The 17119-nt window shown below is 37.3% G+C and overlaps 1 protein-coding gene across 5 annotated transcripts in view; it reads right to left on the bottom strand.

Annotated features, from left to right (window-relative positions):
* SORCS1 (sortilin related VPS10 domain containing receptor 1) overlaps window positions 1-17119 on the bottom strand; it is a 371394-nt gene that overhangs the window by 107848 nt on the left and 246427 nt on the right. For all 5 annotated transcript variants that reach the window (XM_054071880.1, XM_054071875.1, XM_054071876.1 and 2 more), the window contains one exon: window positions 6661-6819. In XM_054071880.1, coding sequence (XP_053927855.1) covers window positions 6661-6819 — 159 coding nt within the window. The remainder of the gene's footprint in view (window positions 1-6660; window positions 6820-17119) is intronic.

Genomic DNA, 17119 nt, shown 5'->3' with positions numbered 1-17119 from the left:
AAGTAAATGCATTTTGTTTAAAAAGTGTATTGTATTAGAATGAGAATAGAACAAATAGAAAAGGCTTACTATAACCAAATATAGGGCAAAGTGTCAGAACTTTTGTGGACACACGCACAGCTTTAAATTTAAAAATAAACTGTTATTGTTTACCATTTGCATTATATTAAACCCTACGGCTCCAAGTGAATTGAGTGTTGACAGGCACTTTGTATAATAAGAAACTGAAGATACGTTGGAGAGTACAGTCTAAACAAATGACATAGAAAGGAGAGGTGAGTCAACTATAGGAAAGTGAAGGGCATTGCACAACACCACAGAGATCAATGGCAGACTTAGTGATACGGAATACATTTCTCTATTCCTAATCCAGTGAACTGTCCAACTCTATGGAAAAGAAATAATTAATTTTTTCTTGGAATTAGGAAAACGAGAGTTATGTAGAGTACAGAAAAACTAGCAGAGAAACAATGGTTCTACCCACAGCTGTAAGTATGCACCTAAAGATCCCAAAGTGGCAGAAGAATAAGTCCTCTAAGGGTACAGAGGAATGTTTATACAGATGGATAAGCAAGGACATAGTGATTTGCTTAAAGATGGGTGAGTCAGTGGTAAAGAACACTGTGATTATTGCTCGAGTCTTTCCTTCTGTTTCACTGATTATGCTCCTGGCCCAGAAATGTATCTTCCTCTCTGGACTGCCAGGCTGCCACTGTGGTCTGCTAGCTGATTTTTTCTTTTTCTTTTCTATTACTTATTAAGAGAGGAAAGAATTTAAAAGATTCCTCCCACTTTTAATTCCATTCTTTATTTTAAATTTTTAACTCTAGCACATTATGCTTAGTGAAGTGTGTAAATGACTGATGGCTACACTGGGAAAGCATATTTTGTGACACAGTTTGCACATTGTCTCATGGCAAATTAAAAAAAAATACAGTCTGACACCATTATTATTCTTACTGAAATAATGCCGAGGAACTGACTGTATGAGAAGAAAGGAGGAAAACTAATAAAATAACAGCCAGATTAATAGATTTGATGTCCTCTCCTTGTTCATTTGCAGTATGCTGTTTGCCACCAAATGCTAATCAGTTTACCGAGAGATAGAATCATAGAATCGGTAGGTTGGAAAAGCCCTTTGAGATCATCAAGTCCAATCGTACCTGTCCACTACTATATCACATCCCTAAGCACTTCATCTATCCATCCTTTAAATAACTCCAGGGATGGTGACTCAATCACCTCCATGGACACCCTATTCCAGTGCTGGTAACCAAGGAAGGATATCTAAGATCAGGCACAAGGTGAGATGTTGCAAAGCCTGGGACACACACGTCTGAATGTCCAAACTCCTCACTACTTTTCATCTTCAACAACATGCATTAAAGAGAATTCAGTCTGTTGGAAAACTGGCTTGGTTGATCAGCGGTGCCCTCACTACTAACACAAATAGTGCAGATTGCTGCAGGAGTAATGCCGTAGGGAAAGGGGGAGTTATTCACATAGGCTAATGTTAGCTTTATGCAAACTAGCTCCCTGGTTTTGTCTATAGTCTGTCAAAAGAGACAGGCTTTTTCAAAGGATTATTCAAATTGGCTAATGCTTACCACTCTAGAGAAGTGTTTGTTTGGGTTTTTTTCCCTTCTCCATTAATTTTAGATGTGATTTGCCTCCATCAGTTAACATGAGCCCAAGTGAACAGTGAATAGTCTTTCAAATGTTGTCAGGAGTGTTGAATGATCATCCAAATGTTGAATGAATCATCCAAAATAATCTTGCTGGATGTTAACCACATTTAAAAAAAAAAACAAAAAAACCCAAAAAACTATGATGCAATTTCTGATAAAATAAATCAAGATTTTCTTCTCCCTTCTTTGTTCTACGTAGGCATGACCGTTACCACTGAAACTGAGAGGGTGTGAATAGAAACAGAATAATTTAGGTTGAAAGGAACCTCTGGAGGTATCTGTCTGACCCTTTTCCAAGCAGGGTCACTCTCAAAGGTAGGTCTTAATGCAATGAAAGGAAATGTTTTAGAATAACGAAGCACATCTAAAACAGTCCATCACATCTCAAAAACACAAATACAGGCTATATCTATGGCAGATATTCTGCTCTCGGACAGAAGCATTAGACCAAACACAAAGACAGATGGGGCCAAGGGTAGTTTTAAGTGTTGGCCTGTTCAGTCACACAGACTTCCTGTGGCCATACACTTCCTTATCTCAATTCCAAGCTGTTCCTTTTTCTTCTCTGACATATGAAGACCTTTCTTTTCAACTTGAATGCAAAAGGAGTGCCCTTCACTGTAGGATACTGAGAAAGATTACATGGTTTGATGACAGAAGGTTGTCCCACAAGGAACATAATCCTGATTTGATAAACTTTAGCCAAGTATCAGTCCCTAACTCATTCATCTCCAGCATGGCACACATGGTAAATAAAGGTAGATAGATGGAATCAAATATTTGGGAAACTCCAACATAAAAAATAAAAAAAATACGGGGTGGGGGGAAAGGGAAATATAAATGTAGTCTTCATTTTCTAGTGCTATGTTGGCGGAGCTCCTTTAGTCTGAGGTGTCTTGCTTTTCAAGAGTTCATTTAAAATGAGAGAGGAGAAGTAACAATAATAACTCCATTTTAAACCTGCTTTTTCAGCCTCTGTTGCTGCCTTTCAGTGTTTGAGTGCCTTTGTGCATTTATTCCTGAGCTGGGCAATTACAACCCTGCATTTCACCCGTCTGACTTGTATTTCCCTATTTCACCTGTATTTCATCTCTCCAAATAGCTCTGTTATTCATGGCTGATTACTAACTATTCCTCTGTGTGTCTGACCCATCTGAATAGCAAAAGATGTCTCCACGTGAAGTAAAGGCTCTTACACCCCATCCTCTGATTACACAGCAAACCACTTTTGAAGATTACATAGTAATACATAAGCAATACTCCCATAAAATAGTCCCTCATCCTACAAGCAAACTGATTAAACCCACAAAAGCTCACATGTACAAGACCTCCAACAAGCTTTTGCTTCACGAGCAATGTTTTACTGTGTCTGAAGTTGCCTCCTGATTTGTAACTCCTCTTATAGAGAAAATGGAGAAGCATGCAGTAGTTCTGCAATTACATGGTAAGAATCAGCCATATAACAACTGCACTTTCAGCCAGAACAATGAATGCAATCATAAGGCAATTAGTGCAGGCGACAGATGGTTTGCTGCTCTTTTTTTTCTCAAGACTGGCAGGAAAAAGTCATGACTGAATAAGGGACTGGTCTGTCAGAAGTGGTAATTCAAGTCTGCTGCCCAAGGCAGAAACACAGGGGAGAGATATGTGAACAAAAGCAACTGAGTCACAGAAGCTTAATGAGTTATTGCTTGTCAGCTGAAACCCCGTAATTAACCACATTCACCCACACATAACACGCAAGAAACTGGGACATAAAATGACTTCAGATTTCCCTACTGTTGAGTAAATTCTTATTCAACCAAACAAAAGATCTGTAGTAGTTATCATGATAGACTCTGTGGGCTGTGAAGAGATTGAGAGATGATGCTATGTGACCCATTTTCTATTCATTACAACTGAGCAATGAGAGGCATGCAGCATCTGTTAGCTTTGCCTTCATCAGTCCTGAATTGGATGAACAACATCCAAGAACCAAAACAATCCAGACCCAACGTGATTCCTCTCTTTCCAGCTCTTGCTCTATTCACCACCTGATTCTCCTAGTTCCATCTGCTGCAAAGACAAGATGCAAACAGATGGCAACAATGCCATGGCTTTCTAGAAGGATGTAAACCCATTTTCTAGTTGAGTCTCACCTCCTTCCCAATTGTCAACAGCAAAACTAAATTACTACGAAAATCCTAACTGTTCAGAATCCAGCTTACTCCTTACAGCCTCCACCAATAAAAACTTCACGGACTCTTCAGTCATCAAAGCCTCTTCAGTGTCATCAAAGTCAGTGATATCAAAATGTAAATTCCTGACCATGCAGATAAATTTCCCCCGATTCCTCAGTGGACTTTTAGTCAGTGCGCACATAGTGCCCAGAATCCAAGGAGTAATGGGTTCTCTTTCCTTAAATACTGCCTTAGCACAAGACTGCAAAATAACAAACTGCAGTGTCATTTGTACCAAACTACCCCACAGCTTCCATTTCAGTTATGGAAATATCTGCAGGACCTCTTAATTACTCTGAGAAAATTCTGCCTTTGGATATACACATTTGAAACCAATGGGAGTCATTTACACTTGGCCACAGGCTGAATTTGACCGTTAGTTTGAGTTACATCTAATTTAGTCTAGGCTCGTTAATACTCCTTGACTGTTGGTTAACCTCCACAGTTCTTGGCCAAAGCTTGTTGAAGTCAGAAAATGTATCCACTTGGCTTTAAAGTAGAAACTAGGCCTACGACTCATAGACTACTTCTTAAAATTCTACTTCTAAAGTCAATTGGTACATAATTCTTTTTCTTGCACCTACATTATGGAATGACCAGCAGTTATCCAATTTGCTAATCAATGCCATAACACAAAGAAATATTACAGTATAGCCTTGCAGCCTCTCATCCAAAACATCCCATACACAGATCTCTGACACAGACTCCATAAATTCAGGTTAACACACAAAAGGCCCCTTGGTTCTTATACCCAGATTGGTTTTTTGGATTCTACAGAAGAGTGTGAGTTTCCTATGGAATAGTGACAATATATTTGGTGGTAGCCATCTATCATAAACTACAGGGGCATTAGCTGTATGGACGCTAATTCAGAATTATTTCCTGAGCAGGCTGACTACCACAATGGCTGAAATTAATCTTCTACTATATCCTAATTTTATTTGACAAACTTACTAGTGAAAATGTCCTTTATCCTCATGCAATACATTTCCTATTACCAACACACAGTTACTTTCATTTCAAAGGGTCCTCAAAGTAGGCAGAAAAGAAGGCAGATAGCAGATCCTGTTCAGTTTCATAGCAGTCCAGAGAATTCAAGTGCCATAATGGAAAAAGAAACATTTTGACTTTGTCTAATTACATACTGAACACTCCAAATAATTTAAACTGCAACTTCCACTGGAACAGATTATAAACATAGTATACTCTACAAAATGCTGTGAGAGGTGTAAAGGAAAACTATGGCATGCAATTGACTCCACAGGAATAATTAGGCAGGCAAGAGGCATTTCCCATAGCTGGGAAGGACACTGGTTTTGAGCTTAAAGAACAGGACTGAGCTTCTTTTCCAAGAATACCCATAAGATCATTTTGTGTCCTTAGGTTCCTTATGCCTTTATTTTCTCAGGCTTACAGTATCAGTAACAGCAAGCTTAATTTAGGCTACAGGAAAACTTGTCTTTTAATGTTCATAAAATTAATTCAAATACACAGATGAATAACATCATAAAATTCAAATGTGTACGTTGATACTTACATTAATGTATAAGCTGAACAAGTCAGCCCGTACTTTGATTATTGATTAGATTTAGATTCAGACAGATTCATCATATGAAAACCAAAAAGAAACTAGTAAATTATTTTAGTAAAAGGCTTATATATTAGTGAGATATTTCACTCTTTTCCCCCTGTTGGGAACTCAGCAGATGGTTTTGGTCTGTTTTTTTTTGTTTTATTAAAAAATATCAAAATGTCAGGATGAGGGACCTGCCTCTTCTCAGAGCAGTTTGGTCCAATGGCTAATTACTTCGCAGTTGAGTCTATCTGCCACTGACTCCTAGCCATCAATACTTGTTAGAAGTTTTTTTTGCCAGATCAAAAAGGCTTAATCACGTTTTGTCTTCCTTCATGAAGATATTTATGCAAAACGATATAGTTTCCCTTCAATCTGTTTTTTGGTAAAAATAAATAGATTGAGCTCTATCAAGTGCTTCACTGGAAGATGACTGACTTGTGAGTATTGATGAGCCTGATTTTCAGAAAGTTTTAGCAATGAAATCTCTTGTAATCAGGTCCCATTCTGTCGTTTCAAGTTGTGCAACAAAAAATCAAGAAAAAACTGAGCGCATAGTTATTTGGTTGATGGATTACTCATACTGAAGGAACTGGACTTCAAAGGAAATTGATTCACTGCTACTTTTCTCCTAGAAAATCAAAGGCTACTCGAACATATGCCAGCCAGATAGGAACAAGGAATGTCTTATACTGTTCTTGGAGCTGGTGCTAGGATGGAGCAAAAGAACCGCTAAATAAGAGGACAAAAAGCCTCATTAGTCGTTGTTATTCCTGTTGTGAATAGGTTAACACACAAAACTGTCCATTGTCTGCAAGATGGTATTGTCAAAAAAAAAAAAAAAAAAGATGAATAAAAGCAGACTGTCAGGTCAGTTATAGAGGGCTAGAGCCACAGAACACAGTGGGCACTCGTGTCCTGTTCTTTGCCCTTTACATTGAGGCTTACTCATTGTTTCTTGCTTGCAAATACCAGTTCAGTATTTGTTTTGGTCTGTTTTTCAGTTTTATATAAAAACCTCAGAATGTCAGGAAGTGAAATCCAGTTTTGTATTTCCAAAGACCGTCCTGGCACTACCCCAAATACTGTTCTGAATGCTCTGCAGCATTTATGTAGAGAGATGGAGAAATCTTAGGTTGTTCCTAAGCAAACAAAGCAAAATGCTGCCAATGATTCTTACCTTTTGATCTTGGCTGTATGCTAAGATCCAGTCTTCCTGCTTGGGGTGGAAAAGCAGACTGTGGATGTAGAAGTTCAGACGATATTTTTGATAAGTAGCCCCTTCATCAGAACTGATTAATAAGCTGCTCTCAACTTCCGGATCAGTCAGCAGCATAATCTGTATGGAAGGGAAAGACGAAAATACAGTGGTGAAGAGGAGTCAGATCTAAAAATAAGTAAGCAGCTAGGAATTTCAGATACGCTTAATAATATGTCTATCTCAAAATGTTTCAATGTAATATCAAAACTCACACAACAATCTTTCAGTTAAGGAAAAAAGTATGTTTCAGCTATGTATATTAACATAATATGATCAGATAGGCAGAATGACTTTAACACTAATTAAACAGACCTAAACGAAGCTATGCTCAGCTTATCAGAAAAATCAAACCTGAGATTTGTAACACCAGAGTTCAAACTTACTAAATTACCAGACAGCCACAGTAAGCTGCGAGGGTCTTGCTGAATGACCTTTTAGAGTGCCAGACAAATAGTTAGGCTTTAAGAAAAAAAGAGATACACAGAATGATCTCTAACAGTGACCTTTGTTCAGCTCAGACAGAATTTTCAGAGAAGATGACCATTTCATTGCCTGAACTGTTATAACCTGGCTGTCTGCAAGAAGAAACCTTGCTTTGGCAGGAGAACACATTTGATAACGTGCTGGGTTCTTCCTATCTCAAGTTGCTATGGTGCTGTGAATTACAGATTCGGTAGTGTATCAAAAATAATCTTCGCATAGCAAAGTCTAGCTTTGTCAAAGACTGTTAGTTTAGGAGTGACAGAAGATATATGGCTTGCAGTTGTAGTAGCTACCTCTTCTCATTAACTGTGGTATTAATTGGTCTACATTGCTGATGAATCAGAGAGAATAATGAGCTACTCCTCTCATGTGTCTCTGCATGAAAAAATATAAAGGCTTGAGCCGTAGAAAAAGAACATCCCTGTATTTCACCAAGCAACAAAGGAATGGGAAAGAGAAACCATGAATGACAAACACAAAAAGTTCTTAAGAATATTTGCCTGGGAAGGTATTAAAGCCTTTAATTTTAGCATATGTTTTTTTTAAAGTACTGATGCTGCTGTTACTTTGCAGATGGCAAACAGTGATCTGTTCTTAAACAGATCTGAAATGAAAGGGTCCACACTTGGCATTTCTCAGAGCAAATTCCTGTCTCCGTTTGGGCACAGCAAAAACTACACACTCCATTTCCTTCTCTTTCTTTAATCTTGGTACGCAGATTTACATACAACTTAAGCTATACCTGTACTCATACTACCTATGAATTACAAGATGCCGTAAGTCTTGATAGACATTAGATGCTAAAAAACTATTTGTATGTGAATACACATATAATCTACACAGGAACTGTCCTTTGTTATTGGGTAACTGCCAGAGGTTTTTATCTATCTCTAAGAAATCTCTTGGTAGCATAAAAATTTGGCCTGTGACTTGGATGGTTGGGGTTGTTCAAAATCCCTGAACTTTAACAACCTTAGCGACTTCAGATTCAGTTATCACACTCTATTTCTTACGTAAAACAGCGTAATGTTTCCATTGTAACATAAACATACATTCTCCTTTTGTTTTTCTAATTTGCTTTTGAAATCTTGTGATGAAAAAGTTGAAAACGTTGAAAACAACTGTTATTAGAATTAAATATTCTTATTTTTATTAAACACTTTCAAATACATCAAGCATACCATTGATGTGACTTCTAAACTGAAGATTGCATGATAGAAGATACACAGAAAGCATTAATAATCAAACCATCAATATATAAATCACCTACTGTCATTAAGCAGCCTATCCAGCTTCTGAAGCCAAAAGTTAATTGTGATGTTTATCAGTCAGTTCTTTTTTTCTTACCAGACTAATTTCTGTGTCATTGTTCTTATGGTCAACATTTATCAACTCAGTACTATGACTCAAGCATTATGATTTTCCTATTTTTATGACTTCCTTCTTGAGTGGGTTTTGTTTATGTTGGTATTTGAAAATATCACAGCACAGCATTAGTTTGGACTATAGCAACTAGAGCAGAAATAAGCACAAATCAATGGGCTTGATCCAAGCTCCCCGACGTTAATAAGAGTCTTGTCATTGACTTTAGATTGTGCCTCTAAGGCAAGTTGTTAATCAAGATCCACTCTAGTCTCACATATTTCCTTCTACCTGCAAAAGGAACTCATTTGACCTCATCACTGTCACATCCAAGCACATCACCGCCTTAACACATTTTCTGTCAGGCCACTCCTCTGAAGTGTGAAAGTGCTCTTATCTCCATTTCTTATAAAGGGAATTGGGAGACAAACTGTTGAGGCACCGAAGCACTCAGTCAGTAAAAGTGCCTCCAGACTTGCCAGCACTGCTGACTTTGGCTTTAATCTGCTAACTACTACCCTGGGCTATTACTGCCGTGTTTTTAGGTATCCATGGTCTCCAGAAGATTTAGCTATTGTATTGCGATAACCAGGCATTCTGGACATATGAACTGCATCAGGACATGCTGGTTTTTCTACATACGCCAACAGCGTCTTGGACACGGTGGAGCTGCCGCAAGGCAGTCGCAAGGGCAACTCTCTATGCAAGGGCAGACAGAGAGAGGAAAGACTCTCTAGCCACTAGTCCGATTGTTAATTGTGAAACCAACTCTCAGTGCTGGGGCAGCACTGTCTGCTCCATTCCTGTGTGCTGCGTTGCCAATCACTTTTCACAGACGCCATAAACCAAAGCAAGAGAGAGTTGACAATGCATTCATTACTCACATCACAGTCCGAGTAGCATGTGTGTTACAAGATAAGAAAAGCAGATTTAACTACAACATATCTGTATGTCAACACCGAAAGCTGCAAGCCCAAAAGGCAGCATTTATTGAATAAGAAGAAATTGATACCTGTAAGAAAAAATACGTCAAAAAAAGAGGGAAATGTTGTGTACCTACATGAACCTTCCTGATCAGACCAGGAGTGTGTTTCTGAAATGAATCCCCCAATTTTGAGCAGAAATCTCTATAGCAAATCCTTACATACTATGTTCTGGCTCATACCACAGCAATCTTGGAGCACAGGAACTGAATTCCCTTTCAAGGAAACTAAACCACAATATACATTTCAGGAGTGCACCTAATGTGCTCCAACCTCTACTGGATATTTAGCTGAGTATCGGGTTAGCCCTACTTTAAAGTCAGACCCTCTGTCTCCAAAATGCCAAAATTGCCAGTGCTGCAAATAGATGTCATCTCAACATCAAGTAGTCCATTCTACAAACCCACTTCCACTGAGCTGCACTGCATGCAGATTTATTGCCTAAATTGCCTGGAATATAATACTGGAGACAGTAAGGAAAATACAGTTAATTTTAATGGTTCTATGAAACATGGAGTAAACAAATTTTAGAATTTTCTCTGAAATAACTGAAGCCAAGTTCTGCTTTGAAGTAGTGTATTACATCTTAACTTGACATAGCTTCTTATAAGAAAATAAAAGTGGACACAGAGATATTGAGCAAGAAAAGCATGGAAAATAAAACCAGCAACAATAACAAAGTGACTCTAAGTTTAGAAGTCACAAACTTTAATATCTAAGAGAGGAGATTAGAAACAAACTATTTTGATAATTTTTAAATTCAAGAGAAAGCATGCTGATGTCCTTAAATGTGACCTTCTAAAAGGAGCAATCTTCTCGTCCTGTTTCTACAGTGTGTAATACAATATATTACTCGCTTTATCAGCTAACACTGGTTTCTGGACAAGCATATTCTGGACATCATCGAGAAATCAATGTGACTTTAGCACATGAAAATCACACTTCAAATCTACTCAGGTTCTTAGAGCCTGTACAGAAAGACAACCCAGCTGACAAAGTCTAAAAGGATTTTTGAGGGTCTCTCTTGCCAAAGGGTCCAAAACAGTCATGTCCTCTGCACTGATTAATGGTTAGAAGGTCAGTATCAAAGGTTAGGGAAGAATCCTTCCATTTCTACAATGGACAGATGTGTTCATTTGGAATTTCCCAACAGTTCTCAGGACTGTTTGATTTATTTATGAACTATTTGGAAAGAAGGAAGGAAAGATAGGTGACAAAGTCTGTATATGGCAGCAAGATATTCAGAAAAATGAAAACAAATGCCATCTATGAAGACCAGTAAAAAAAAAAAAAAAAATAATTAGGAAAAGCAACCTCAGCATAACAGACAGAACAACAGACTCTGAGTAGGTAATTCCTTTCAGGAAATGAGTCTGGGGGTTTCAGTCAGGAGGTCTGTGAAAATAGAAACTCAGTCCTTAGATGCTATCAAAAAAACTCAATTACAGCTGTAGGAACTCTTAAGCAAGAATTAAGCAGCTTTACAAACAAGTGTATTGGCCACTGTAAAGTGTTCCCACAACTTTAACACTGGGTGCTATTCTCATCCTCCATTTAAAAAAAAAGAAAAAAGGAGCGGCTACAGTAGAAACATAGAATAGCTATAAAGAAGATTGAAGAAACCTATGAAACATTTTTCATACAAGCAGCAAATAAATGAACTATTCAACTTCCAAAAGAGATAAATGAGAGGCAATTTGGCCAAAGTCTACAAAACTACAAATGGCCTGGAAATGCTTAGAGAATAATTATTCACTCTGTCATAATATAAAATTTATGGGCATCAAACTAAATTATCAAGAGTGAGATACAAAATACAGGTGAAGCCATGATTTTTTACTGGTTAAACCATGCCACTCCTTGCTATAGTTTGTTGTAGATGTCAAAAGTTTATATGAATAAGAAAAATGAACAGATTATGGTCCTTCCATCAATTAAAAAATTTCACTTTTGGCTCAGGAATCTGAACCACAAATTGCTGAATTCTGGGAAAATATAATCATATACTTGCCCTGATCTGACACTTCCTTCTCAACAGAGAGTGGGATTGGTTAAAATTAGGTCAGATTAAGCATAGCTGTTCTTACATATGTCATTGGAGAGTGAATGAAAATGATAAATGATAACAATTATCATTTGTTAACAGGTGGGCTGATCAGGCAGCTTCCTATGTAAAGAATCAGAGGCATCATTTTTATCTTGACAGCTTTTAAACTACCTTTGATTCCACCACTACAAAATAAAGCTATTAGAAGAGGCATGCGTTTCCACCTCTCACTTTCAGGAAAAGCCCTCAGTAAAGAGAGACCAACTTTAGAGTGCCTGTGGTCAGGTTTGGTGTTGTCTTACATTAAACAAAAGTGAAGACTGAGGATAACCAAGACTCTACTTCTGCCCAGCAAAAGCAATTGCTCTGTTCAGACCAGTGCGCAGCAATGATCAGAATCTGCTTACTCACACCACACAAAGCAAGCACATGCTGCACTTCCTGATTCTTTAGATGGATCGGATTTTTTCTTTGTTAAAAGTCAATAAAGTCGACAAAGGCTTTTGCAACCAAATGTAAGGCATCCATTAATCATTCATCCTTTGAAAAGAAAGAAACTTGATTTGCTTTTCCTAGAAATGACAAATTATCACAAACCATAGTTTACAGATCTTAAACAGTCACACTTTTTTCACCCCTTATTTGGTGCTAATTCTGCTGATGGTAAATAGCCCTTCATAATTACACAGATTTTTGCTGTTCTCACAAAGAAATGCAGGAACACTTTGCAGGAGGGTTCTGATTTTTGTTTTACAGATAGAATCATGGTCCTTATATAATTGCCCTGAATGCTATATTCAGTGGCTTAGTCAAAACAAGTCCAGAACTGTTCTCAGCCTTTTATTTTAGCCCCTTGTATCTCCACTCAGACCAACTTTTCCCTGACCTTTTGTAGGAAAGAACATTGTATCAGTGAAGTAGAACACTATGAAAAACATACATATCTATTTCCTAGATTCACATTTTTTCCTTCACTTCTGATGTATCAACAGATCTGAGTTATATTACCTGACCAGAAATAGAGATGAAATGCAAATTGGGTAAAATCTACTGAAAGAACCTTCTCTTTCTTCACCTATCACATGCTTCATGCCTAGACCCAACAATGGTGACCCACACAGAACAAGTAACATTTCTTACAGGAAAACAGAAGAGTGAAGTAAAGCAAAGGAGGAAATCAGCACGGAAGAACAGAATTGTCCTACTCTTATTAAAAGTAGGGCATCTTCTGTGTAAATTCTCTAAATGTTTACACTGATTTTCAGCTTCTATGCATGCCAGTTACATTAAATTTCAATGGATTGTGGGATTTGGTTTCTTTACATGATAACTGATTGCAAGAACATCAGTGCCATGGAATCCCACAATAATGAAATGTAATCTCAGCCACTTTAGATATCAGTTCTGTTCTGGATTGCTGTTTACAAGGCATGAGGATGATGTGAAGAACCTGATTCTCCAGATTCAGCAATTTACAGATGCATTTCAAAGCAACGTGTCCTGCTCTTAAGTAATGAAACTTGCTCATTGCTTAAGCTTTTTCAAGACATAGAATGAGAAAAGAAATTAAACAAGCCAAAGAAAGGAACTGATTTAACCATGACACTCTGAAAAAAAAGCAACACTACTGTAACGCAAATTAGACCAACTCCTTTTACAGGACTGACTTGCCAGAAGCAGTAAATGGTTGCAAGAGCAAATAAATTTGGGACAAAATTACCAAAAGGAAATAACTCAAGCATTTACTTGGATATTAACAGACAAAGAGGAGACTGAAGCCTTTATGAAGTTTAACAAGCTTTATTCATGTGCTAACATCAGCTGCTGTAGAAGTCCACTCATTAGTAATGCCACCAAAATTTGGCTAAAGCCTTCGCTTTAAATATATTGGCTAATAATATTAGCACCTAAATGAAAACAAAAAATGAGTTAGAGCCGACAGTTTTGAAGCTATCTCTAATGCCAACTAAAAGACGAGGTTAGTTGCTGAGCAATTTCATTAAGATACCATTAAAATAATACACCAATAATTCAATCAAGGCACTGTGAAGTGTTTTATTGCCAGAAGTTCTTGTTAACACAGAAAGGGTAGTAATTTTGTAGGGAAAGAAAATACTTCAGTGACAGACTCACACTTTCTATACTGAAGAAGAAAATAATACTGCCTTTGAATGATGACTTATGGTTTGAAATAGGTTTGAAATAGTCTCAGAAATAAGGAAAAATGACCACTTATGTACAAGGAAAAGGTCTGTGGATAAGTTATTTTGCAATTGTAACTCAGAGACTCAAGAATAAAAAGGTTCTTATTCATACAAATACACATAACCCAAACTCATTAAGTCAGCCCGCACTTTGCTGATACGGAGGGTAGCATTACTCCAAGCCTGCATCAAATAAAACTACACTCACGATTACTAGGCAGTGTAATTCAAACTCAACCCAGATCTGGACAGGGCAAACGCCAGCATAATTTCCCCAAAGAACCCACAGGAGGTCCATAACTTCCAGGACACCACCAGCTTCCTCAATTCTTTAAACTCTGCTTAAAGGTAAGAAAAATGATGTGGTGAAAGGCTCAGATGGGGAATTAATCTTGTTTGCACACATGAAAGATTTAGTGCTCATTGAGTGATAAGACAATTCTTGTCAGCAGAATACTAGATGGCAAAGGGCTACTTTTAAGAGAGAAAAATTATCACCTGCCAATATTTTTGAAAGCTGCAATAGTAGAGTGTTCATAATAGAAGAATTGCTGAGAATTGCATTTGGCATCTTGATGAATGTGGTTTGAAATAAAAAGCTGGCTAGTGGCTGGAATAAAGAATCCTTTTACCTGTTCTGTGTTGGTAAAGAAAGTGACTGCAAAAGAAAGCAGCCAATGAAAGATCTGTTTTTTATTGTCTGTGGCAATCATCTGTGGTTGTTTTACCAGACAGAAAAAGTGAATGTATATATCAACAACAACTTAGATAAAAGAAACACTGTACAGCTCCTCCTTACTGAGTTTCAGACAGGGACATAAACAGTCACATCCAAAAGTCTGATGATTGCCTCTTCAGTTATACAGAATACTACTATTATTTAGTGAAAGTCCACAGAAATCTCAAAAGGAAGAGGAGGCATTTTGGAAGAAATTTTTACCTTAGGAATATGTCTTCTTCCCTATTTTACAACGCAGTCAAAAAACAACCTGCATCTGCATGTGAAAGTTATCACAAAATACACAAGATGTCAGTAGCTGTTCTGCAGAGTGTTCTGTTTAAAGGGTTTTTAATACTAAAAGCATGAGAGATTTTACTAATTTTTACAGCACATGCTTGTAAGTGGCTAAGCAGTGAGCACTGAAATGCCACAGAACCCCACCAGACACATATGCCAACTGAAAAAAATAAATAAATAAATAAAGACATTTAATTTCTTTTCATAGAACACCTCTGTATGCATCCAGTGGAAAAAAGCATCAGTTGTTTTAACAAGCACATGTTTTAAAATTACATTTCTAAAAACTAGAGCTTCCCTGTAACCTTACCACTGAATAAGACCACCGATTGGCTACTTCGGGTGAACGTGATGTCTTCCATTACGGGATTTAAGAAAAATATTGCTCTAAACATATATATTGTATACTGTTTAATCCTCTGCTTTTTGTCCCTAGCCCATTTTTATTTGAGCACAATATCTGGATCCCTAGCCAGGTGTTTTTCAATGGACTTGTCTAAATAATTTGTAAAAAAAAACTAAGTAAACTAATAACTGTGAGCTCTAAAACTTATTTCTTATTGTTCCAGGTGAAAGAAAGTTCATTGCAGCTCACTGTTTCCCTGTCCCATATTGACTGAAATAATTAATATTTTGTTATAAATGAAAAATAAAAAGCTTTCATTCTCTCAATATCTAAACATTCAAGTTAAACAAAAACTTTTTCTTTCATGTTTAGGAACACTTCCAGAATTACACCTACTGTTATGATTTTCAGTGATAATAATAATCTTGATAGGCAGCCGGTATTTCAGTGTTTCTTTTCAGGCACAGTACACAATAACAGATTTTCACTAATATGCGGCTGCTGCCTGACCATAGCAAACCCAAAATCAGTATTAACGTATCAACTGTATTAAAATGGTCAATTGTTGCTCAGCTTTCTTTACATTGACTAATCCCAGTTTAATGTGTTTTTTCCACATTATCTGAATTTTTATATCACGAAGTCCCAGGTACACAGTTGGGTCAATGTAATACAGACTCATGAAAAACAAACACGAGGCTGAGACAACCCTGAGGATGTGATTCCATTGTTCCGTCTCCTAATCCTACTTTATATGAATGGAGATGTAAAAAAAATCCAGAGGTGCCGGGGGAAAGTTTTTTTTCCTAAGGGAGAACAGTATAGAATAAAAACAGTTCCTTACTGTGAACTCCAGAGAAAAGCTGAAGCATCAAGTGGGATGGAGCTGATCCTGCTTCCATCAAGACCCAAAAGAGGGCAGTGCACCCACATGCAGCTCTGTTCATTACTCCCAGCTCATCAGCATGGGGACATTCATCAAGTGGACAGACTGCTGCCTACAGCCTTTTCTCTCAGTGGCTCAGCTTTGGCAAAAGCCCCATTCTCAAACGTGCCTCACTTTGGACCAGACCTGAAAAAAATTCAACTACTTCTTTTTCTACTAAAGGTGAAGAAGTTGCCACATCTTCAGTTATTTTCTGTGCTGCTGAGTCACTGCTTGTGGGCTGGACCGTGAACAGAGAGAAACACTGACCTTCACTTTCCCAAGAGTATGCTGCAATCCCGGTAGCGAGGGTGAATTATTAAAATATATGCCTTTGCTTTGAGGTAAAAACTTTTAACTAAAGGAGGAAACAAGATGAGATGGGGAGAAAGGAGTCCCTAAAGATTAGCATCACTTTTTAAAGCTCAGCTTTTTTAAGTGCAGCTTCCATTTCCACTACTCATGAATTAAATGAAAATAAAGATTCCTCATCTTGTCCTTACTTGAACTACTGCACCTAGTGTCTTAATGAGGACTATTGAAAAGGAAAAAAAACCCTCTTATTTACATCATCTTTGTGCAAAAATAGAAATGTAATGCTAAAAACAATGAAGAAAATATTTCATTAATATAACATAACAGATTACAAGATGTTTCAGGGGTACTTTTGCTTTATCCAGGATTAGAAAGTGATTCTTAATTTCAGTTATTTAATTTAGGTACGGAAATATCCCCGGAGGTCTTTTACTTCAAACTCCTGCTCCACACTGAGTCAGCTTCAAAGGTACAAATAGGTGCTCACAGCTTGTCTGACAATTTTTAAAAACTCCAAGAATGAATATTCCACAAATTCTTTAGGCCTATCCAGTCTAAAACTGTTTTGCTTCCATTCAGTATTAATCTTAACTTTAAATATCTAGGCTAACAATGTCAGTTTTAGAATAAAAAAAGACACCTTCAATTTTACATTCTTTTTAACCAAAATGTCCATCTTTATTTAACAAGAGCTT

This window comes from Cuculus canorus, chromosome 7 (genome assembly GCF_017976375.1).
Source record: "Cuculus canorus isolate bCucCan1 chromosome 7, bCucCan1.pri, whole genome shotgun sequence".
NCBI classification, from domain to species: Eukaryota; Metazoa; Chordata; class Aves; order Cuculiformes; family Cuculidae; genus Cuculus; species Cuculus canorus.
The sequence above is the reverse complement of the archived record's forward strand: the minus strand, read 5'-3'. Positions and strand labels throughout refer to the sequence as shown.